The sequence below is a fragment of the Stegastes partitus genome, unplaced genomic scaffold, assembly GCF_000690725.1.
Source record: "Stegastes partitus isolate 25-593 unplaced genomic scaffold, Stegastes_partitus-1.0.2 Scaffold605, whole genome shotgun sequence".
NCBI classification, from domain to species: Eukaryota; Metazoa; Chordata; class Actinopteri; family Pomacentridae; genus Stegastes; species Stegastes partitus.
The window spans coordinates 198,848-223,678 of NW_007578336.1; the positions used below are offsets into that span (position 1 = coordinate 198,848).

The 24,831-nt window shown below is 43.1% G+C and overlaps 2 protein-coding genes across 2 annotated transcripts; both read left to right on the plus strand.

Moving 5' to 3' along the window:
- Window positions 1–1,516: 1,516 nt before the first annotated feature.
- Window positions 1,517–11,040, plus strand: b4galt3 (UDP-Gal:betaGlcNAc beta 1,4- galactosyltransferase, polypeptide 3). The gene is made up of 8 exons (XM_008289311.1): window positions 1,517–1,771; window positions 2,368–2,461; window positions 2,547–3,106; window positions 3,247–3,482; window positions 5,168–5,358; window positions 5,446–5,568; window positions 6,534–6,638; window positions 7,805–11,040. The coding sequence occupies exons 3-8, from the start codon at window positions 2,608–2,610 to the stop codon at window positions 8,157–8,159; spliced, it is 1,509 nt and encodes a 502-aa protein (XP_008287533.1). The 5' UTR covers window positions 1,517–1,771; window positions 2,368–2,461; window positions 2,547–2,607; the 3' UTR covers window positions 8,160–11,040.
- A 2,330-nt stretch (window positions 11,041–13,370) lies between these two features.
- On the plus strand, window positions 13,371–23,984 carry atp6ap1lb (ATPase H+ transporting accessory protein 1 like b). The gene is made up of 7 exons (XM_008289315.1): window positions 13,371–13,504; window positions 20,525–20,562; window positions 21,123–21,205; window positions 22,588–22,826; window positions 22,965–23,015; window positions 23,142–23,385; window positions 23,748–23,984. Exons 1-7 carry the CDS (start codon window positions 13,371–13,373, stop codon window positions 23,982–23,984), a joined length of 1,026 nt encoding a protein of 341 aa, XP_008287537.1.
- The last annotated feature ends 847 nt before the right edge of the window (window positions 23,985–24,831 follow it).

Genomic DNA, 24,831 nt, shown 5'->3' on the forward strand with positions numbered 1-24,831 from the left:
GAAGGGAAAATAAAGACAGCATCAGGTGACATCTCAGCTAAACAGATAGCTTTCATTTAATTCATTGAAAAAGTCAAATCTGTTTCTTACTGAGCTTTTTTTTGGTTTGTTTTGTTTGAAGTGGTGTTTTGTGGTTTGAAGTGTTTTTCTGTGCTGGAATCGTTGAAGCCACAACAAACGTCTTGACTGGTTGCCACATTCCCACAATTCTACTGTAAGTTCCTTTAACCAGTTTGAACCCACAATTTCAGGGCTTTTACCAGACCTTTTCTTTTTCTTTTTCTTTGTGGTGCCACCCTCTGCACAGATGAACACACACACACACACAAAACCACTGGGTGGGAAGAAGAGGAGGAGGGTGATACAGAAAATACAGAAAGCTCCTCTGTGTACATGTAACCCTATTCAGGACTCTGGGGGTCTTTTGGACCCCAGGCCATTTGGTTTAGGTGACAGGTATTGTTTTTTTTTTTAAAGATTTTTTTAAAATATAAAAAGAGGGACATTTGTCATAAATATGGAACCAAAAATACATGTATTTAGCATAGTAAAAAAGTGTATAGGGGCTGCAAGGTGGTGCAGTGGGTAGCACTGTTGCCTCGCAGCAAGAAGGTTGCCGGTTCGTGTCCAGGTGGGGGCACCGGAATCTTTCTGCGTGGAGTCTCCATGTTCTCCCCGTGCAGTGTGGGTTCTCTCCGGGTTCTCCGGCTTCCTCCCACAGTCCAAAAACATGTTGAGGTTAACTGGTGATTCTAAATTGTCCGTAGGTGTGAATGTGAGTGTGCTTGGTTGTCTGTCTCTAAGTGTAGCCCTGTGATAGACTGGTGACCTGTCCAGGGTGTCCCCTGCCTTCACCCGAAGTCAGCTGGGATAGACTCCAGCCCCCCCATGACCCTAGTGAGGATTAAGTGGTGTATAGATAATGGATGGATGGATGGAAAAAGTGTATATTGAATACCAACAAATATATTTTGCACATATTCTTTCTTGGGGTCCAATGGATCCTGAAAGACCTTCTATGTATGGCAACATGAAAGTCCTGAACAGGGTTAAGATCACTAATTACCACATTTTATGCAGTTTGTTTAATGCATGTATCCTAAACATAGTCACTGTGCAGCTGCCAGAAAACAAGAAAGGCATCATCATATCACCAAAAAAACAAACATGAATGATTCAGATTGCAGACTTATTGTCATAATTTTAATAGACATTTTGATTCAACTTAAGCAGTTTTTGTTTTTTGTGATGTTAAATTCTGCTGGATGTTGATGCCCCTTGTGTGATGGACCAATCAGCGTCCACACTCACTCTGAACTGAATTTACGTCCAGCTCGATTCAGAAACAATCTTTTTTATTGGGTCAGCTATTTTGGCATGCATCCATCAACCATCAGCGGCAAAAAAAAAGCACGATTTCCTCTCGTTTTCAAATGTGCCGCTCTGTGCGTCACCGCGGTGCGCCTCGGCCGTGTTCCGATGAGGCAGAGCGCACTCGCCAGTGTTGACACCAGGCGAATATGCGGCGATGCACTTGCGTGTGAAAGCGTCTGCAGCGGTCTCTAAACAGCTACTGAGAGATTTCCCTTCGGACGAGAGATTAGGAGGAGGAGGAGGAGGAGGAGCGACCAACATCAGTAAGAAAAAAAATAGAAGAAAAAAAAAAAAAGAACCGCTATCTTTTGGTCCGTCGCGTCCGCTCGGTGGCAGCGGCCCGTCGATCCTCGGAGGAAGCCGGGGGCTGGATTTGACACATCGCAGGGATGCACTGGTGAGTCTGCAGCTGCATGAAGCCTAGAGTGAAAGCCGGTGACTTAGGAAGCAGTGTTTGAGGGCGAGAGGAGAGCTCATGCGGCCACCAACGCTGCGTAATGAACGTTACTGACACATTTGCTTTGCTTTTGGTCATGTAAATACCGCACATGATTTCCTGCAAAAGGCCTAACGATGGAGGCTGATAGGCTAATCACCTGAATGGAGGGCTATCAGTGGCGCTGTCTCCTCCTCTGCCTTCATCTTTTCATTTTGCCAGTCGTGCGTTCTTGTTGCTTGTCTCAGGAGATTCAGCATCTTCCCCCAGTGATGAAGCCACTTGCGCACGGCTTGCTACGGCATGTAATTGTTTGGACAAAACAGAGAACTGTGATGTTGGATTAATTTGATCCGCAGGCATCAGCTTCCATATGCGGCCCATAGAAATGCCAGTGCTGTGAAAGTAAGCCATTCTAAATAAAGCAGCAAACATGACATTTGTTTGTAGCTGCTTGTCATTGCCGGCTTATTTTAGCTGAGAGTAGACTGCAAACTGAAAGAGTTCTGCTGCTGCATTGTTCACACAGGTCTTTTATTTATTCTTCTTCCCTACAGACAGCTTGATGATGAAAGGAGGAAGAGGAGGAGAAAAGTGGAGCGAGCCCTTCCTGGTCCAGGATAGGTTGTAATTAGACCCTCATAAAACCAGGTATCTGGACGGATGTCATGCAGCGATAATAAAAAACAAGCAGTGATTTTTATTAAACTAATTCTGCTTTTGTGTCTCTTGTCAGTGAGGTCAGGAGGTAATGGCAGTGCTGACTGAGCTTCATCACTACCCATTACTACAGATGGATGCCCGCCTCCTGCACGCCTGAACCTGCACGTAGTGCTGCCTCCTTCCCCTCCTCTCCTTCTGCCTCTCCTTGCTCATTTCATACCTCCTCCTCCATTTTCTTCCTCCTCATCCAGCAGCCACTTGCTTTCCGCTCCTCGTTTCTCCTCCCGTCCCTCCATCCGGTTTCCCCCCACCTGGATTTTCACCTCCTCTCTACAGCCCTCTGCTTCACTATGGCGAGCTGTGGCCGCTCTCTGGACTCCCCGTGCACTCTCGCGTTGCTGGTCGGCTTCCAGTTTGCCTTTGTGCTCTACTTCTCCCTTGGGGGCTTCAGGGGTCTCGTTTCTGTGCTGGTGCACACCACAGAGCCCGAGTTTGATTACTCTCGACCTCATGACGTCTACACCAATCTGAGTCATCTGGGAGCGCCGCCTCCCCCGCCTCGCAACTCTGGCACAGGACCCCCTGCCACAGGACCACCGTTGAGAGACTGTCAGATCCCCTCCCCACTGCTGGGTAAGAGAAAGGGCTGTTGAGTATATGTTGGTAAAAATACCACAAGATTAGACAGTGAAGGGCACAGTGAAAGTTGCTGCTGAGCTGTCTGTAACACACAAGCCAGACACTTTAAAGCTTTTCTCCTTTCCGTCCTCTAGTTGGACCCGTGTCCGTCCATCTATCCTCCCCTCTGTCTCTGGAGGAGATCAGACAGAGGAACCCGTTAGTGTTGCCGGGGGGACGCTACAGGCCTCCAGACTGTGAACCCCGTCACCACACGGCAATAGTGGTACCGTACCGGAACCGACAGACCCACCTCCGCGCCCTGCTTTACCACCTCCACCCCTTCCTGCAGAGACAGCAGATCCACTACAGCATCTACATAGTACAGCAGGTCAGGTTATGGGTGACTGTTAGTGTAACAGACTGCCTTATAATTATATTGTCAGTGTTTTTCAGTGTGGCAGTTAACAGCTTGCACTGTTTGTCCTCCGTGAGCAAAAGCATAAAGCGTGCAGCTGTAATGTTGGTATATTTCTAGTGCAATCGTGGTGCAACAATGGTGTAATGCTGGAATATTGCTGCAGAGTTACATTCACAGTTTACTGGTAACATCATATAAAACTAGCGTTAATGGTTTAGCAGTTGTGTTGATATGATGCTGCCACACAATTAGTGTGTTAATCTTGTGATATTGGAGTCCAAGGGTGGGCTTTGCTGGTGCATTATCAGTGTTTTACTGTGTAGTAATGGATTCTTGCTAATGGTTGTAACACCTGTGTAGTATCATTGTGCAATGCTGACATTATGAAAAATAAGTATATTTACTCAAGTACTGTATTTAAGTACAGTTTCAAGGTGCTTTTTCTTGAGTTATGTTATGTAACGTTACACTCCGAGTTTACATTTAAGAAAGAAATATTGCACATTTCACTGCAACTAGTGAAAATGACAGATTTGTGCACACCTACATGGATGCAGTCACATATTCTGCCTTATTAGGCCTCTAGTCAGATCTAATCAGCCTCAAACTCTCATCAAACTCTGTGTGCTACAATTTGCTAACCCTAATAGAAATGAAAAGATTATTGATCCAGCACTGTTGCACCAAGTTCAAACTATCCTGAGAAGAAATATGTTTTATTTAAAAAAATGGACAAGTGGCAAATTTTACACGCACAATATCTGATCACTTTATAAAATGCGATGCAGTTTTATTGAACAAACTACTAAACAGTATAAGAAGTATAACAGTGACAACATTGCAATGTTACAAACACTTCAAAGCATTATCAGTTACAAATTTAGAATATGTACAAATTCAGACAAGGAAGGCTTTGCATAATTAGTACTTTCACTTTTGACACCAAGTATTTTGAGAGAAGTAATATTTTAAATGCATAGCCTTTGTTTTAACACCATGGTGTTGTTACCTATACTTAATTAAAGCCCCTGAACACGTCTGTCACCACCAGGTTATGGCCAGTATATTAGAGAACTGCTGTACAAAAGATTGTAAGTGACTTAAACCTCTAATTTAAAGGGTCAGTCATCAGATAAACCAAATCTTTGTAAACTTTAAATAGTGCAGATTAAAGGGATTTGGTTGGCCACAGCTTTAGACCTGATCAGATGAAACTCAGAATATTTGCACGGCTACAGTAGATGCCACATGGGGTTTGTGAGAAAACATGTTTTTTGGATTGAATTTGTGTCACCTACATATTCAAAAATGATTATTGTAGATAAGGGCCTTTATAGGTTATGATGTCTGTAGCTCTCTTTATGTGCTATATTGTAAATGAATAATATTGGTAACATAGGTGGAGATTATTGTTATCTTTGTAACATACATTCAAAATTGCGTGCCTTTCTAAAAGATGTGGGCTAACTTTGACTGCGTTATTTATCACACTTTGCCAACAGTGTCCTCTGTTGCTATGGAATAATATACCTCAACAAGGTGGACTCATCTATCAGTTCTTTGTCATGAGCCAAAACTCACCACATTTAGTGTTTGCTTTCGTTTTACTACATTCACTCGCAAATACATTCATCTGCCTCTTTTCCTCGCCTCAGTGGGGGAATGGCACTTTCAACCGAGCCAAGCTGCTGAACGTCGGTGTGCGGGAGGCCCTCAGAGACGAAGACTGGAGCTGCATCTTCCTGCACGACGTCGACCTGCTGCCTGAGAACGACCACAACACCTACACCTGCCACAAACAGTTCCCCACACACCTGTCTGTGGCCATGGACAAGTTCAGATACAGGTAGAGGCAACGAGCGGACCTGTGCGTCGATGTGTTAATGCCATGAGACGCTATTTTTAAAGATTGTTCATGATGTGACCCTCCCAGGCTGCCGTACCCGCAGTATTTCGGTGGGGTGTCTGCAGTGACCCCAGACCAGTACATGAAGATGAATGGCTTCCCTAACCAGTACTGGGGCTGGGGCGGAGAGGATGATGACATTGCTGCCAGGTACAGTGGGTGAAAGGGCGAGAGGTCCACGCCCTGCATGATGATGGAAAGAACTGTAAACTGTGCATGTTGACATGTGGGATGTGCATGATTACTCAGCATCACAGCTACAAGTTCAGCCATTTCAGCCTCTCTCTTCTTCTTTTGTTCTACTCATTCATCTTTTTTTTTTATATCATGTTTACAGTTTCAGTACCACATGTTTTCCTTTTCTTTGACTTTAATTTTATGTCTTCTAACATCATCTTTCATCTTCATGCCTCCTCCCATCGCTGTGGCTTTGCTTTATGTCTCTTGGAGTGGGCTCGGCGGGTACGTTTGCATGGACTAGCTTGCAGATTCGGAGCGGGCTGTGTGCTTAAGAGTTTTTAAGCAGTTTTCAGACTCTTCTCCTGTCTATGCTGCGCTCCCCTCTCTCCACTCCCTGGCTCTTCTAGCATTTGCCAAACTGTTATGACAGGCACTGAATGCAACAAGAATATTAAAAATGAAAAAAAAAAAAATAAAGCTTGCACTAATTATCAAAAGAAATACACAAACATCTCCACCGTACTTTTGTAACACTCTGCCTTTTGTGCATGATGTCTGCAGATTAAAACATATCATATCCGGGACATTCACAACATTAGTTACACCGTGTTTTGATTGACTCAGATAACTGGAGTGGTGCGCAAGCAAGAGACGGAAAAAGAGAACCACAGTGTTTTCCACCGCCTATAGACCATAAAAGTATGTTTTCACCCACTATTCTTTTCTTACTCTGCTTGTTTTCTTTATTTTTTCTATTTTTAAATGTAGCCCCAAGAGGCTAGATGCACTTAGACTAAGTAGTGTTATTCGTGTGAGTAACATGAATAGTTTAGCAGGTTTGTGACTTTGAGATGAGTTTTCCAGCTTCGTGCTTGAGAATATATGTTTGAGGATCTGCTGTTTCTTTTGACTCCTGTTTCGTACTTCCTGTACAGAGTGCGACTGTCTGGCATGAAGATCGTGCGCCCTCCAGTGGCCATCGGCCATTACAAGATGATCAAGCATAAAGGAGACAGAGGCAACGAGCAAAATCCACGAAGGTGCACATGGACACACCCACAAACACACAAACAATTTTAAGGGCATTTTTAGCCCTTGATCTGATTTTCTGGTGGCTCTGTCCCTTTTGGGGAGTATATCTGTAAACAACAAAATCACATTTAGCATTAGCAAACTTGGTGCCACTCTCCTGACTTCTCCTGACAGAATTGTATCCTGTCTTTTCTTCAAATCTTTGTGTTTTGAATTTTTACAGTAACAGTGTTATTGTTTCTTTGTTCATGGACTGATTTGTGCAGGTTTTCCTGCTTATTCTATGCTGCCAACAGTCTTTACTGCCTCAGGCACTGTGTTCATATTTTTCATGAAATCTTTGACATAATTAAAACCAACCGTGTTCTAATGTCTTTATGAACTTCTATGAAAAGGTCTTTTCATGTGTTTTATTTACCAGGGTTGAGAGATATGTGTCTCTGAGATCTATTATTTTGGCCCAATACACTTTAGATTAAAAGAAATTTGTATTTGATAGTGCACCACTTTACCTGATCGACTTGGTCAAATAAAAGCCAAATTATTTGCATGGCTACAGTAGATGTACTCAGGGTATGTAAGAGAGTATGTTTATTAAGTAGTAGTTTTGGAAGTAATAGCATTTAAAAGCTGTAATGTCTGTAGCTTGCTTGCTCTGGCTATATTGTAAATATAATGTAGGCACATTTTAAAAATAATTGCATCTAGTTTTGGCAAACCTTTTACCACTCTCCTGACTTCTTCTGACATAATTATCTCGTCTTGTCTTTAAATCTTTGCATGCTGAGTTTTTACACTAATAGGAGTGTTGTTACTTTGTCGACTCATTCTGTGTTGCTGACAGTTCCTACTACCTCAGACATAGCTAAGACTAACCTTGTTTTAATGCGTTCATGAACTTCTATGGAAAGGTCTTTTCATGTAACACTGTTAAAGGAGTTATTTGAAATATAAAATATGTTTATTGACTTTCTTGCAGACAGCTAGATGAGAAAATTAATGCCACTCTTCTCCTATCATGATGCTAAGCTAAGGTCATGTCTCCAGCTTCATACCTACTGAGCAAATGTAACCGGTGATGTAACTCAAATGTGGCGCTACAGTATTCCTGTAAGGTTTGACCTTGAAACACACACAGACACACACCGACTGATACTGTGTTTTGTCATTCTAGATTTGACCTTCTCAAACGGACCAGACTCAACTGGCGCTCTGACGGCCTTAACTCCTTGACCTATGAGCTGCTCTCCAAAGAGCTGGAGCCGCTCTACACCAACCTCACCGTCAACATCGGAGAAGACCCTCGTCTGCCGCCGGGTAAAGTTCCCCCCATTCCTGTGAAAGCGACAACCCCTGTCCACCAACGTAGCACCAGCAAGAACGGAGGTATAGCCAGACAGGAAAAGAGGCAAGAGGGGGCTGTGGCAACAAATATGACTGTGGCCAAGCCGGTCAGAGAAAAGACAGAACATGCTCAGTCAAAGAGATCAAATCAAACAACACAGGAGAAAACAGGAGTGATGAAATAAGGCGAGGTGTTTATTCAAAAAGGGCTGCATCACATCTGTAGCATAAATTGGCTTCCACCTTCATTTTGATCTACAAGACAAAAAGGAGGAAAGCAACGGAGATCTGTTCTGTTGTGGGACTTTAAATACAGCAGCTTTTTGTGCTCAGTGCAGGTTTAGGGATAGTTATGCAATGGATCAAACCAAGAAGCCAGTTTTGTCTACAGGGGTGCACTCAGGAACAGTACTGAGTCACCCCTTGTGGTGACTGACGCGGTCACGCTCGTGACTAGACCGGAAGAACGGCGAGCGCCTCTGTTGCATCAACGTAGAGGTCCAAAGCAAACTCGATGAAAGTGAGACAGCGAATCTATAGACCTCTGCACACAGACATCGCAAGTTGTAAGCAAACCATCTGCTGCAAGCAGACCTGCAGCTTCATCCAATCTGCTCCTGAAAAACTGCTGCTGTCCGTCCACCCCACCCACACGGTGGGTTTGTGTTTCTGTGCCTTCTCTCTTTTATGCGCATTTTATAGACTGATATAGTTGCTTTTAGACGCTGACCTGGGGTTAGTTTTACCTCTCCTGCTACGCGGGAAAAGTTAAAATAAAACGCAGCGAGGATAAAGCTGATCCTGGATCAGAACAAATTTATTTGTTCCAGGACTGCCATTTTATATTTGTGTGCATTGATTAATGATTGACCAACTCCATAGTTATTGGACAATTCTAGAGTTTATATTTCTATAGAGAGACTTCTTTATTTGTTTACGGTTTTGTTTTACTTGTCCTTCCTTACAGTCTGGTGCCTCTCTCTGACATTTAGTTTATAGACAATCAAATTATATGGGAAGATAACTCTGTATCCAACCACATAACAACAAAATGAGGAAATATTATCATGACTGTCTTTACGTCTGTCAGATAAACATAGACTTGGCATGATAGTTGTTGTCTAGTTTGACTATACTCTCGATACATGGATAGACCTGTGTTTCTGATATTATCTGTGATTTTATTATTTTTCTTTTAGATTAGTCAGGTATACGAGGGGAGGGGGGGCAAACTTACAGACAATATTGTAGGCACGCGACTGCACATTTGCAGGTTTCAGATTGTGTTTTAATATCTTAAGTGGTTCATGGTGACATTAAAGCACTGTGCATAGTTTTAGGTCGGCTTCAAGGCCCGACAACAGTATATCGTGACAGACCTCAGTGCATTTTAAAACTAGAAATGAGCATTTGCCTCTCTGTGTGACCTCTGCATCGGCTACAGTGAGGCTTTTTGTGTCTTGAAAGGGAAGGAGACGAGGCGGCAGGAAGCATGTGATGGAGTGAAATGTAATAATGCTGAGGGATGCCAAATCAGGACATGCATGTAGGTCATTTTTGTTGATCAGTTATCATCTAATTTTTTTTTGAAAGTCAGCCATTTTGAATGTATCCTTTCTAGTGTTCATCCTAGTTTAGCTTTTGTGATGGGAGAGTGTCGGGGGGACTTGAATCTGATCACTCGTAGTCGATAGGATTTCTTGCTGCTATTTGACTAGGGCAACTGTACAACTAAACATAGCTTCAAAGGACATACTGTAACACTAAGTTTTATGGTGTGGAGTTTTTTTTTTTAATCATACTAACAGGTAATGTATTGCTTAGGCTAATTTGAATGTATTTATTTAATTTATTTATTTATTGAGTCACTGATAGAGCTAAATGTACGGACTTCTGAACTTGTAGTGCAGACGTGTTTTCTTCTACATTGTAGGCCAGACTATTATCCCTTTACACCCATATCTCCACATTTCTTACGTTAACATTGTGCCTCATGGAAGAAATCCACGTCGTTGACGGAGTGCCGCCGGGTTGTACGTGAGCACCCTCAAGTGGCACAGTCTGGCATAGCGCCAGCCAAGAGGAACACCGAGGACTGAATGAAACTGCAGTGTTGTGACATGAATGTTAATCGTTAACGTTCGCCATTCACAGGTTTCAGCCAATCACATCTTCGCATTGCTCTGTGTGGAGGGTTTCTCATCTGCGTAGTGTCACATGATTGATCCTACCGGCTTAAAGGAGTCGAACAAATTGACTGACTGATAGAAACAAGAACTACATGGTGTTTTCATGGATGGATATTGTTCTCTAGAAGGAATATATGTTTATTATGAAATGTTATTTTAAACAAAGAGTGTTGGACAAACCCTGTCTTGACTGAATACATAGAGAGACAATAAGGCCTAATTTCTTAGCTTTATACAACATAATTATTTGATTGCTTACAAATAGATATTATCCTCCATTTATCATATTGCCTGGGACAAATCCTACATGATATGAAGCAGTGACTCACTGAAAGCTTTTAAGGACATTATATAATCTCAGCAGATTAATCAGCAAACTGTGTGCTTACCTGGAGATTGTTCTATATTTAATAAATAGGCTAGTTTTTATATTAAAAAAAAGGATGATTTTCGCATAAGTGTTGGAAATATTGTAGTTGAATGCCAAGTCAGTAAACAGGATTGGGATTTCATGGTAAGATTTTATTTTATTTTTTTTTAAAATTAGAGTTTATTTGATCATGAGATTATTCTGTCATAAACAACACACTTTCGAGAAGTGTAAATGTGACTGATGGAAACCATCCTGCTGGAGAGATCGGATGTTTATGCATTTATGGCAAATGAGATAATACATGACATCATTTATAAGGATGGTGATGCCTGTCATCATTTGAGGCTGCCTTATTTACTGATCTTATTTTGAGGATCAAAGATTGATTTTTTGTGAGTGTGTTTCAACAAAGTCAGTAAAAAAGGCAACAGAGACGGCGAAATACGACGGACAGCATTGTGACAGAAAGCAAATATGTATACCAATAAAAACACATAATCAAAACTGTTTCCTGTGATTAGCTTACCCAACACATTTGTGCAATTACATAAATGCTGTGTTCCATACACTCATGCTCCATACACACCGCACTATAAATACACTTCAAGCGCTTGCCGTGATGCACTACTTACCCTCCCACAACACTCGAAGCCTCTTAATGAATATGGGTTTTAGCGTTTTGATTAATGCTTCTGCAGCTCAAGCGTTTGCAGAAATCAGATGCTCGTACTAGCTTATAGATTAAAAGTCATATATCACCATCAGCACATGCTGTGGAGCAATTTAAAACTGCACTAACCTGTTACATCACCCCGTGTATTCGCAGGCCTCAGTGTTCTTTGTGGGCATAAAGAGCAGGATTAAAAAGTTGGATATGAGATCATACCTATAAATAGACAGTAACCCCCAGCTCTGTATGTTCGATCTGTTTCATAATCCAAAAAATGCTGCATGATTCACCAAGAGAGGGCAGAACACAAACTCATGAAATTGGGGACAGAGAGCACCTCAGAGCCAATCCCAAGCCTCACAAAAAGTACCATGGAATAGAATTGATATTCAACAAAATGCAATCATTACTAGCACAAATGCATTCTGTGTTTTGTTACGCTCGTGTTCTCATAACTTGTACATTCACGAGTTTACAAATACTTGGACCATTGGAATAGGGAGATAAACCACACTACACACGCATAACGGCGAAATCCAGCACGTCACGTTGAGCCTAATGTCAGGAGACGTCACTGGATAGTATCGTCTTTTCAAGTCGTCACACCTGGACGTCTTCTGGGATGTTCTGCGATGTTGTCATGCTGTGTCTAGTTTGCACTTTCCCTCCAGTGGACTGACACACTGGCCCGTTGAAGTGACCGCGACAGGCAGACGTGGAAGGCTGAGGCAGCCTTTAGTCACCTCCTGTTACTGTATGGCCTCGGAGACACTGCTGACCCCTCACACCCTCGGCAGTGCTTCGGCCTTACGCACACGTCACTCACATACATGCAATCGGGATACATGGTGCCGTAGTATTTAGGCTGGGCAAAAACACAGAGATGGTGAAAGATGGTGTTTTATAAGGTTGCTTTTGTTCCTGTTTTTGTCAGGTTTGGAGAGGATCATTGCACTTTGTATTATTTGCTTCTGGAGATGCATCAGCAACACAGGTGGGTCATCATTACAAAGGCATACTAAGGTGCTTGAGAGCTGTGTGTGTGCAGAAGTTTGAACCCCCTTAACACAATGAGAGAGGCTTCACTGAAGGAATGAATTTGTCTCCACTTTTGCTCTGCAGTCACTCTTTTGGTGTGAATCATTACCCCGATAGTAGGTCACAACATTTTTAGGTTATATAACCACTCCAAACGTTCTGCTCTGAAAATCATCACATCATCGGATATGGGAATAAGAGATATAAGGAGAGGATGCACCAAGATCCCACAGGCGTCTTACGCATGGGAGGGAAGAGGAGAGGGGAAGGAGGGGGAGGCCAAATAATGAGGAGGAAAACGGGATCAGCCGTCAGGGTCGTCGGGGTTGGACCCTTATTCCCCGTCTTATCCCACGGCTGCTCAGCTGCTCCTGTCATCCATATTTGCAGCCTCAGTGGACAATTTCCTCAGCCGCGGGCCCTCTCAGTGCTCACAACAACACATCAAGTGAATTAATTCTGCTACTGTGGCAGCGCGCTGGAGATCTAGGTCATGCAGTCATGGCTCTTTTTTTTTTTTTTTTTTTTCTCTCCTCCTCTTCTGCGGCCACCTAAAGACATGTCAACATCCTCCCAGTTCCCTCCTACACAACCTGACCTTGACATTCCCAGGTGATTTTCCACAGAGGAATGAACGTGCGTCTGCGAGCCTGCTCCAGTGACAGCGAGCGCGCGCGTGTGTGTGTGAGGCGCGTGTGCCAACGCGTGTGGGCAACCGTGTGCGCGCGAGTATGTGTTATGTCCACATGCGCATTGTCATCTGTAAGGTAGCAGAGGTGTGATGAGATGAGATGGGAGAAAAAAAAAAAAGGAACGCTGCCTATACTTGGGGCTCGCCTGCGGCTATGTGTGCAAGGAGGAGAGGAGGAAGATAGAAAAGAGCGCACAGGAGAGTGGATGTAGGAGGAGGGTGAGCGCAGAGTGAGAGGTGGAGGGAGGACGACGGAGGAGGGAGTAGGGGGAGGTGAGGGAGATGGGGGGGGACTGTGACGCACGCTGATCGGCTCTGCTCGCCTCTGATTGGCCGAGCCGGCTGCCAGTCACAGGAGCTGGGAGTCAGGCGCTGCTAGAAGAGCAGATTATGAAGCGGCGCTCGACCAGCGGCAGTTCTCCTCTCATTGTCTCAATGGCTGCACACGCATTCCTCCTCTGCTCCCTCGCCTTGCTGTCCGCTCTCAGCCGGCCTGGGCTCTCCTTCACTGACGACGACTTGCAGCCAGGACTTACCTATGACGAAGTGCCTGAAATCCTGGACAGAAGGTAAATGCATCCATCCATCCTCTCTGTCTGTCTCTCCTCCTCTCTCTGTTGGCTGGGGTGGGGGGTTGGGTTGGGGTGGGTGGGGGGAGAGGATGCATGCGGGGATGCTGATGTGTTCTCTTAGGGTTCTTTCTTTTTATTCGCACCCCCTCTTTTTCCCCCCTCCTCCCCTCTTCACATCTCACCTTGAGCAAATTGTGAACGCAGGAGGCGTTGATGTGTCTCAGGGAGAAACAGCAGCGAGGCTTTTGTTTGTCTCGGTCTTGGGGACTGCATCAGACGCTGCTCATCGATCACGGATGGGGGCTGTTGTCTCTGTACAGTAGCGCTGGTCTGCCAGGAGGGAGCTGTGTGAGGGCTGGGGGGCCCCCTCTGCAGGATTTGGGGGTGCTGAGGGGGGAGGAGAGAGAGAGAGAGAGAGGGGGGAGCAGCATGGATGGGGAGGTAAACAAGGATGGGACAGGGAGGAGAGGAGAGGATGCATCAGGGATGGTCTGTTGGGGTCTGTTTTCTGATGCAGTCATTGAGAGAGAGAGAGAGAGAGAGGGAGAGAGAGAGAGGGGAAGGGAATTCTAGCCGGCCATGTCTGCATAATGCACATGCAGTCCTGCAGGTCAAATCTGGATAAAATATTCAGGGCTCCAACCTGGGGGCCCTCACACAACACAACAGTGTCATGACTGAGCAGGCAGCAGGGGCCTCTGCTCGCCACCAGCTCCTGCCCTGCTTACACAGACATCACAGCAAAGACCTGTAATTTTGTGCCAAAGCCATGTAAGGCTCTTGAAACTATGCCATGCAATGATGGCCCTCGCAATCCTCTATAGCGCAAAATGCTTCAAAAGCCACAACGTGCTGCAGTTTCTGATTCGGTGCTCGTTAATCGTCGTTCAAAAGGTTTTCCCTTGTTATGCGTTCTGGAGGAGTGAAAGATTATGACTGTCGCGCACAAACAAATCTTGTCTGCGCACATGTTTTGCAAGTCTGGGGGCACGAATCACTTTGGGTTTTAGAATTCAGTGCACAAGCTCTCATGGGGCTGGTCTCATTCCAGCTCAGTTTAGGTGCTGCAAACCCCCCTTCACAGATTCCTATTTCAACTTTTCACCACAGCCAAAGGCCACAGTAATTTCTCCTGGGGGTTCGAGCCCATTCCGTGGATCAAACTTTGTACGTAACTCTGCATCATAACAGCTCCTATCCTCGGGCACAGCTCCGGCCTCAGATCTGGCACACGCTAAGATTCTGCTTTTCAAGAGCAGCCTTCAATATTTTCATTTTCAGAGACCTTGCAGGGTGCATAAAATTGGCTGGAAATGTAGAAGGAGAGGTGCAGTGAGTTAGAAGCTGCTACTGCTGGTAGAATTAAGGTTGCAGGAAACTAAATGGGAAGAAAATGATCAGTAAACGCCAGATTTTCTGTGTTAAATGAAGCGTGGTATTGTGACAGGATAAAGATTGATACCCCAAGAGCTTTACAACATCATTAAAACACTAGACATAGTATACATATTTCATAATTAGATTTGTATTTTGCCTTAACATCCCTATTATTAGTTATCTAAATACTCTAAACTTTTGCCAGCGCAGACAAAGAAAACAGCTGCAGTTCAAACGTTCCTAAATACATTCAACAAATTCACTAAGTTCACTCATTTTTACATAACTGCAATCATCTCTAAGGCAGCAATGTTTATAAAACAATCCAAGCTTAATACATTTCTACTAAAAAAGGAAAAGGATCCAAATACGGGTACAGATTAGCGGTCAAGAGACTTGAGTTGTAATTTTGAAAATGACCTCTTCGCTCATCTGGGCAGAGACTATCAACAGCACAGGAACAGATGAATGAGAGGAAAACTACTGCGAGAGGAGATTTTCATGCAGTTTGCGATTTTTAAAAAGAAAAAAAAATGCTGATTTTCCACATATATATATATATATATATAGCTTTCTCATCACAAGACTCTGACGAGAGCAAGTACCACGTTTTAATCAAACTTCATTCAATTACCGATTAAGTCCAGTGTTCGCCTAACCTGAGCCTTTAAATTTCACCCAACAGTTGCTCAAGTCACTCAGGTCTGACCCAGTTTCTTGAGCCTGATACAACACACTCAGATTATATTATATCATTCACTCTATCCAGTGAAAAGTTGTCTGCTGACAAGTTAATAAAGATTAAATCGACGTCAGCAGCAAACCAAAAGAATCCTGTCCTTCCATGTTAAGGTGAACTCGTTCTCTGGCTACAAAATAATAATAATATGAATTTTTAAAATAAAAGACAGATTTTTTTTTTAAGTCAGTATATCATAAAGCCACAAATTGCTAGTTTTAAGAGTTTATCTGTCATTTTTTGCAGTTAACCTGTGCTTAAATATATCTTAAAAGAGATGAACTGAGAAACTAATCTAGATATATTCAAATATTAAAGATCAAAGAATATTTTTTTAGTGGAAGGTGGATCAGTGCCTCCTATTTTAAAGGGTTAAAACAACACCAGCTAATTTTGGCATTGCTCACTCATTATTTAACTTCATAAAGTTGTCTGCACTGTATTTTCCACAGAGACAGATTTAGAAATCTGAATGAGAAAAAGTCAAAAGCAAGTAATCATAAATATAAATACATGTGCAGATCCTATAGTAGTAAAGTGTATGTTGTCAGCAGTTTTAACAGTTTGTCTGTCATTTTGCCAACACTTAATATGTCTTAAAACAGACACAGATTAAAAGTCAAGTATTGGATCTGGTGTAAGATTGATCAGTGATCCCTATTCAAAGAAAGATTAGAAAGGCTCAAAGGCCACCAGCTAATATTAGCAATATTCACACAATATTTACCTTCGTAAAATGTGTGTATTTTTTAATTTTCTAACCAGACAGATTCAGAAAACAAAAACAGTGCAACAAGTCAAAAGCAAGTAATCATCAATACAATGAATATACGTATAAATATGTGCAGCTAGCTGTCTGAGTGCAGTCATGGTGTCCGGCTGGCAGCACAGACGCTCTAACCCTAAACCTTTGATCTCAGAGCGGTGGGAGGACTTAGACAACTGTAGCACTTGACCTACGGTCAAATTTGAAGCTGCAATCAAAGCTACACTGAAAGTGCAGCAAGGCTTTGGACGACATCTTCGTAAACTCCTAAAGCTTAATCTGCACTAATAAATCTATTAATAGGCCGACACCTGCACAGTGCCGGATTAAGACGTGTTTTCCTGCTGCATCAGGGACGCCGTAACTCACTGAATGATTGAGTTGTTTTTTGAATGAATTGAAATTAAAATATATTTTACATATGCTTAAAAATATAATAGCCACTGAGATTGACGTTACTCTACAAAAGTAGTTCATCCTGTACATTGTGAAATACTATCATAGCTGGGTTTGAAATTTCATGTAGGCATAATACAAGGAAATATGAGCACAAGAACACATCACTATAGTCTGATACACGATTGATATACACAGGGGCAATGATTCTAGGGCTGAGAAACCAAAATCTAATTACCTTGCACGTTTTTGTAATGCAAAATGTAGTCTAGAGTGAGATAAATGAATCACACAGGCAAAGGTTAAATCCCGTACTTGACTTAAAACTAACTATCACTCCCTAACTTTATGTTCCTGTTGACGTAGAGCCTGGGATGAGCTGGTTTACAGAGTGTCTGAGTGCAGTGGCTCAGCCTTTGTGTTAACAGAGGCAAACAGGACTTGTTTACAAGTTTGGGGAGCAGGCACCACACCTTTTCTCTGCTCAGCAGCGCGCAGCAGAGGCACAGATGAGGGATGATAATCAGCCATCCGTCTGTGGGCTTGAATAAGGATGCCCGGCGAAGACGTATTGATTGAGATTCCACGAGTAGCATCGCTGTTAATATTTAAAAGCTCTTATCTAAAAATAACCGCAATCATAACAAAATCATAATATATTCAGGTTAATCTTGCAGCGTTGATGTCCACATACTGTATCTAATGCGGAGGTGTGGACACTTGCGTGCGCGCATATTTAGGGATATATGTGGAGGGAGCGAGGTGAGCCAAGGAGTGGCTCTGGCATGGCTTTGATTATATAAAGGGCCTGTTCAGCACCCAGGCACCGTGTGACAGGCTGAGCCAATGATGGGGCCGCAGCAGTCCTGGGTTGCTGACCTCGCGAAACTGGCACAGGAACAAACGGCTGGGCTTTGGTTAGCACTCACACAGACTCCTCTGGCCCCCATCAGCCAGCTGAGGCCTGGGTAGATGCGCAGGAAGAAGTGCTTATTCACTTGTGTTTGTTGCTCACTGACTGTAGCTTTTTTTTTTTACATAAATATATAAATCAGATATGAAAGTCAGAATGCCAAGAGCATTTTTTTTTGTAAAACCTCTTTATATATCATGTCTCACATATCATCAGTGAGCAGCACCCAAATATCTACCGAGCTCCTGAGGTTTCAGTCGCGGCTGCCAAAGGGGTTGTGCTTTTGGCAGCGCTTCCGTGTACAGTCACGCTTACCCAGCATTCACCTGGGAAAATGTAAATATTTGGATTCATCATATACATAAACTCTCATATTGTTACTCAGAATAGTCAACGTGGACATCACATCCAAGCGAGTTCTTAGCAAAGTACAGCATGTGGTCACACACGGGCAGACACACTGATCGCAGGGAGCCTTGGATTTAGTCAATCATGATGCTGACGTTGAAGTTGGCACGCTGCAGTGTTGGCCGAAGAGCTTGTACACGGGGAGTGACAGTATAGTACGTTCCTGCTGACCGTTTACTCATTCCACAGACGTCTTTCCTGCCGCTGCCGTCTTTCAAATTCGTTTGATTTATTGCAAAAAGGCTCACCCGAGTGAAGCCACCGTAAAAAAGTTGCCACCGTAACGTCATCGTGAGCACAATATTAATATAACAGATTAAGTCCAGCATCATTAATTCAATACACAAAGGTCCAGTAAATAATCTAATAGTGATGATAAGTAGATATCACATTCCATTTAATGAAAAAATGACTTTACATATTTAACTGAAAAACCTTAAACTGCAATGTCCGTGGTCAAAGTTGTACAGTAAAATACGACTCCAGAGGTCGGTTCAGCTGCATTAACACTTGAACTGTCCAGAATGCTGCAGGCTCTGACATCATGCCTTAATCTCTTCATCTTGTTCAGGGCCCGCGTCTCTCCATATTTGGGCTCCCATGGACCTGGCCTGTGCTTACCACTAATCCTAATCCATCTGGCACTAAACTCCACAATATTGCCCAGGTTGAAACTGCACCATACGGGTAGATAACTGCTCCAGGCTGCTGGCGTTGATATGTCTGGCAACCCACCCTAAAGCTGCAACTTCCAGCGCTATCGACACATAACCTGCAAATTCCTTTTTACGTTTGTTCGCTCGAGTTGTCCCGTTATTGTATCATCCATCCACCCTGGACAGAATTTCTTAAATCCTCATAACATCAGCGGGTAAAATTGGTGGCCGAAAGTAGGTTTGAGCCATTCTTTAAAGATCCCTTAGCTGTTGAAAACAGGGCTGTGTTTACAATTTTAGAGAAACAAAACATGAGCGGTCCCTGACAACAGTAGTCACAGCTATTGACTGGCTTTTGTGTGTTCAAATTTAGTTAAAAAATAAATAAATAAAAAAATTCAGGTCATCTTCAGCCTTCTAAAAAGGAACTTCCTCCAAGATCATAGAATTAGTTTTCAGCTCAAGATGAAAAGGTAACATCAATGACAGATGAAGCTCTTTACAGATGTTGCTTTTGTTGTTCTGCGATTCATAAAACGCCTTGTAACGCTCGTGACCAAAGTGCATGAAAAGACTGAAGCGACGCCAGATGATGCAAGTCGTCATATCCACTCTCATAAGTCTTAGGGTTTACCTTTTACAAGCCCATTATAACTGGCTATTGTGTGGAGATTAGTGAGACAGCCCGGCTGATTCCAAAGGACGGGCCAGGACAAGACCACACAGTCAGAGCAAAGGGCTGACCATCACAACAAGCAGAACCGGCCATGTCAGTGCCGCTCACTAAGCCCATTGCCGCATTACGTCTTTGATTAGACAGTTAAAAGGATCAGGATTAGTTTCAAGAAGTCCGAGCTATGTCAGCTGTAGGTAGATGGAGCGGAGGACAGCTAGGGCAGACACGTGAAGGAAAAGGATATGGTTCGTCCTCGGCCCCTTGTGCACTATGTAGGTCAGTCCTACGCCAAAGATTGGTCACTACTGAAAGAAACACGGCACACGCAGGCTGGATTTATGAAATGATAAGAATCCGTCTGCACAGTTGAACTTTGTACAGCTGCAGTTAAAATAATGAATAATAAATGATATGATGCAAAATGTGCAAGTGTATGTAGATCAAAATTAAGAACCCCCTCCTCAGGCTTGTTGAAAGATGTATAAAAATAATCTGATTTGAATAATAATTTTCCCATAGAAAAAGCAAAAATATTCTTAAATTCTTTTAAATTCCTCTCACTCATTGAAAAGTTCTGAAATCATGAACATGCTGATGTTTCTTATTTTAAAATTCAAGTCCATCTTCATTGTATGTGCTTTGAGTTACCACATGACAGGACTGACTTTCAAGACAAATATTTAACTGCTTAAAAGCTTTCAGTGTCCAAAACTGATTTAACATTGATCAGTGTTTGTGTGTTTATTGTGGCATTCTGCTCACTTTCAGACATTATACACATAGTATTTGATAGCATTAAATATTGAATCATAGGTTTCTAAAAATGTGCAAAATCATTTTTGACAAAATAAACAAAAATTTCTTTAAAAACATGTTAAACTGTACTGAAGATTCTTTTTTTTCATTCATAATCCTCTCAAGTGTTTTATAAATCCTCACCTGAACAGCTGTTTTTGTCCTTGTGTTCGCTGTAGCTGTAGACAGCGAACTTTTCTGTACAAAAAAAAATAAGCATCCTGTATACAACATTTTTTTCTTGCATGTAGTAATCGCAAGACCTTCTTGTGTTTTCTGTCTTTTCCACAGCAAAGAAAACCCCAAACAAGCAACAAGAGTCACATCAAGTAAGTAACAAATCTGCTGTGACACGAGGCCTGATTCAATCAAACCTGCCATGGTAATTTTGACGCTGACGTGTCGGGTAGATAGACCTGACAGATGCATTTCTTTCAGACATCTTTGCCACCTTGTAACACAATCAGACTTTAAAGTGCAGCTCCAGTGTGATCCATACACCTCGGTGGGATCATGTGTGGCTATATTTAGGCGCTTTGGCACAGAAGCACAAAAATAATGATTCTTTTAAAGTACGTGATTGAAAACCATATGTTTCTGGAACAGGATGAACAGTATTTGTAAACACCGAACAATACTACCGTAACTGTGAAATAAACTGCTGATGAGTCAGTGCGATGACGCAAAACAACTGGAAATAGATATGAGCGTGAGCAATGAGGTGCATGCTGGGCCTCTTTGTGCTTATGTGTCTGTGCAACGTGTGTGAAATTGTCTGAACTTTTAGGATTATGTTGCAATCTGCAATGCAGCATTTGCAATCAGCTTAATATGTATACCGATATAATCTTTCGCGATGCCGTAATGTATACGCGTTGCATGTTTTCAGGTCAAGATGGCGAGTACGGCTTAGAAAGTGAAGAAGTTCTTTTGACGCCTGAGGATGAAAACCCTCTCAGGAGAATACTGCAGGTACAGTCTCTCCTCTTTCTCCCCTCCGTCACTATCTCTACCATCAACCCTTTTATGTTTGTGCGTACATACAAACACTCATGCGCTGAAACACACCGGGATGCACACAAACAAAGCAGTGCGTGCTCACTCAGCCACACTGCATGACCTTGGATGTGGGAATATTGTTAGTCTCATATTCACCAGAGGTAAAACATCTTTGCCACCGACACACAGGGCCACTGTGACTGAAAACTCAGATGCATTATCAGCTGATGCGCAGCTTTTCTAAACTACTGTAGTCAATACTGTCTAATGTTTTGGAAATCCTCATCTCAGTTACCGTGTCACACATTTCCAATTACTACTCAAATACTCTGAATCAAACAGAAAAACAAATCACTTAATAGCCACTGTGACTACAACTTCACCAGCACAACTTAGTGCTTGATAAGCCCAAATGCCTTCCAGTGAGATGCAGCCTTTGAGCAAAGAGATTAAAAAAGCTAAAGGGGGCAGTTTCTATTTGCACACTGCAGCCATTGCAGCCTCCCGCCATTACATGCAAATTCAGAAAGCTCCTGTTTTCTATCGGCTGTTCCGTCCTCATTTGAGATTCAAGTGGTGGCTGGAACACTGAACTTTACACATAACTGATATTTTATGATCACGACACACTTCAAAGAAAAAAAAGGAGGCATAAAATGGAGACACAGCAGAGCTGTCGACATGTGATGTTGTGCTGTAGATACTGAGGAATATAATAGCCCAACTTTATAGTTTCTGCATCCCTGTTTAGTGGCTGGATCTGTCTCCATTTCAAGACGAGATTTCTATAAGTTTGCTAGTTTACAAGTGCTCTTTACACATTTTGTCTGTTTGAATAAATCTTCCTGGGGATAAATTATTCAGCAACTGAATAATAGTGCACCGATGCACCGTTTGTTTTAGGCTTTGCGCTGCTAGAGGCTCTAATTTAACTGTCTGTTGAAAATGTTGAAAAAGGATCTATAATTCATCCACACTGTTTAAATATACTCAAAGACTGACAGAACAGCAGTTCAAATATATTTTTATTCCTGCTCATCAGATAATTGAGAAAAAAATGAAAGATGATTTGATATATACACAATATCGTTTAACTATTTAGTGAATTCATCCTTCATTCAAACTATGGTATTTTGAAAATACTCAAGATCAGCTAAACCTTCAGACCTTTTTGTGGGATACATCGAGCCCCTGACATGATGCACAACTTATGAAAAAATAAAAAATCAAATGCTCTCAAGAGGGTAGTCAAAAAATGCAAAACTGCTGCATCCAATGCTTTGGCTGCAAGTTTTCCGCAGTTTCTTTATTCCTTTTGTGTCTAATTCTTTTTTTTTTTTTTTGTACGTTTGCAGCCTTTTAACTGGCATCAGCCTGGGATGTCTCACAGTAAGAGGAAGCTGCTCCAGTCTCTGATGGGGCCTTACGGTCCACTGAGTGTGTCTTACAACGGAAAGACCTGCATTCTGTTTAAGGCAAAGCGCCTGGCAATCCGCTACAGAAACCACACCTTTATTGATCTGACCGAGAGGGTGTTCAGCCCCAACACACCCGTGGACACCAAAGGCTCCATCTGCACCAAGGAAAAAGCTACGTAAGTCACAGTGCAACTTTTGTTCAGGGTTATTTGTTTTGTTTTTCGTGCATTGTTGCTCGAACAGCTCACGCATCTGTGCTTACAACCCACCTTCCGGACAAGCAAACTGAAATATTTGTGTTTGTTCTGCCACAGGCTCTCCTTAAGGTTTGGCGATGTGGAGGACTTGAGAGGTCTAGTAATCAGGTGAACAAATATTACCTAGAACCTTTCATGTATCACGTTTAGCTGTGTTATTATTGCATTAGAATAGCCTACAAGTGCACATGTGTGGGCTGTGCATGTCACTAACTGCACTGTCTCCTCCACCAGGCTTCAGATGTCCAACACTTTTTATGAGGCAGCTGGTCAAAACTGGTTCACACTAGACAGCGTTCACATCCACTACAACTGGACCCAGGAGGCCACATTTAACGCCAGCGAGGTCTACGCTCCTGCCACTTCATCCTACCATTGCCAGCACGTCAGCAGCCTGCACAAATATGACACCCTGCTAGTGCCCAGCTCCCACACTGACACATCTGCTAACTGGCACATTACTTTCACTGATTTCCAGGTACACTGTCGCACAAGAGGCACAACCTTTGTTGTGTAACTCTTCTAATAATTTCTGCACATTCACTGTTATATCATAGTCCCCCCCCTCCTGCCCCTCCCTCCGGTTTTCTACATGTGTGCATGTGTGTGTGTGTGGTTCTTTTTGTGTTTTACCTATTTGGCTGTCAGTCAGTCATTCTGTTTGTTTTCCCGTCTGTTTGGCAGTCTGTCAGTCTGTCTGTACACTGTCTGTTTAGCCATCTGCTGGGCTGTCTCAACCTGTTCATCTGCCCAGCGTCTCTGCACTTGATAAGCTCAGTAAGAGCCAGTTGTCCTCTTTAGTCCTAATCTCATCTTTCCGCCTTCTCTCCACGCTTCCAGATCCAGGCCTTCAATGTGCAGTCAGACAAGTTTGCGTCGGCCAGTGACTGTGCCACTTTCCTGACGCCGGCCATCCTCATGGGCTTGGTAACGTCTTTGATCCTGCTCCTCGTCTTAGCCTACGCCCTGCACATGGTGGTACACCTCAAGCACATCGACCGTTATGAGGAGCACAAAGCCACCGTCTACTTTCCCCGTAGTCCAGAGGCCGAGTTGCCGGACAAAAACAGCCTGTAAAAGAAAAACTGTGGAGCTGGAGGACGACGGGGGAGAGGGGGAGAGAGGAAGCTGGGAAGCAAGGCTGAGGGGAACGCAAAAGACTACAAGAGTGAAAATGTATCCTCCACTGAATATTTGTTCAACAAAATGACAACTTTGCCTGTTCATATGAAAACCTTCTAAGTCTTAACTACTTTAAGTAAACGCAGACCGTGGCTGGATACTTTTTCTTCTTTCCTCATTGACCTGCATCTTGGCATCCATATTTTGAATAAGGCCTTTGGATGTTCAAGCCTCTCCCAGAGATGGCTCATGACCCTAATGTCAAAGGTCGGTCCGGGGGCCCTGAAGGGCAACAACGTATACAGGTCTTTACCCCAGCCAGCTATTAAAACCACAACATGCCACTGTAGCTAATACAGCTAATGTCAGATGCTCCTTGCTTAAATGTGTGTATTACATGCCTCACAAGTGTCATATTACAAGCTTTCATCATGGACTTTGTCTTTCCAGCTTTCATTACAGTACTTTGTCTAATACTGCTGCAAGAAATATATACATCAAAACAGCCAGTTTTATAGCTGAGATAGCCGTATTAGCTGCATGCCGCAAAACGCTGGTCTACATGGGCTAGCACAGTGTTTCCTAATGAAAAGGATCACAGAGAGTCTGCAGCTTAAAATAACCAGATATGGCACAAGGAAGAAGGAGTTCGGATTTGAGTGTACGCAAATATCAGGAACCACTGGACTAGCATCTGGCTGGAGTGAACGAACCAACACTACTGGCCCTTCAGAGCCTCTGGCGTCTCTCACCCCGTCCCTGAACAAGACTGCTGCTTGGGACTTAACTGTGAAATGGCCTT

Coding starts and splice junctions, on each gene's coding strand:
- b4galt3 (XM_008289311.1), top strand. CDS start 2,608: ATGCCCGCCTCCTGCACGCCTGAACCTGCACGTAGTGCTGCCTCCTTC. Junction 3,107..3,246: donor GATCCCCTCCCCACTGCTGG/GTAAGAGAAAGG, acceptor TCCGTCCTCTAG/TTGGACCCGTGTCCGTCCAT. Junction 3,483..5,167: donor GCATCTACATAGTACAGCAG/GTCAGGTTATGG, acceptor TCCTCGCCTCAG/TGGGGGAATGGCACTTTCAA.
- atp6ap1lb (XM_008289315.1), top strand. CDS start 13,371: ATGGCTGCACACGCATTCCTCCTCTGCTCCCTCGCCTTGCTGTCCGCT. Junction 13,505..20,524: donor CCTGAAATCCTGGACAGAAG/GTAAATGCATCC, acceptor TCTTTTCCACAG/CAAAGAAAACCCCAAACAAG. Junction 22,827..22,964: donor TGCACCAAGGAAAAAGCTAC/GTAAGTCACAGT, acceptor GTTCTGCCACAG/GCTCTCCTTAAGGTTTGGCG.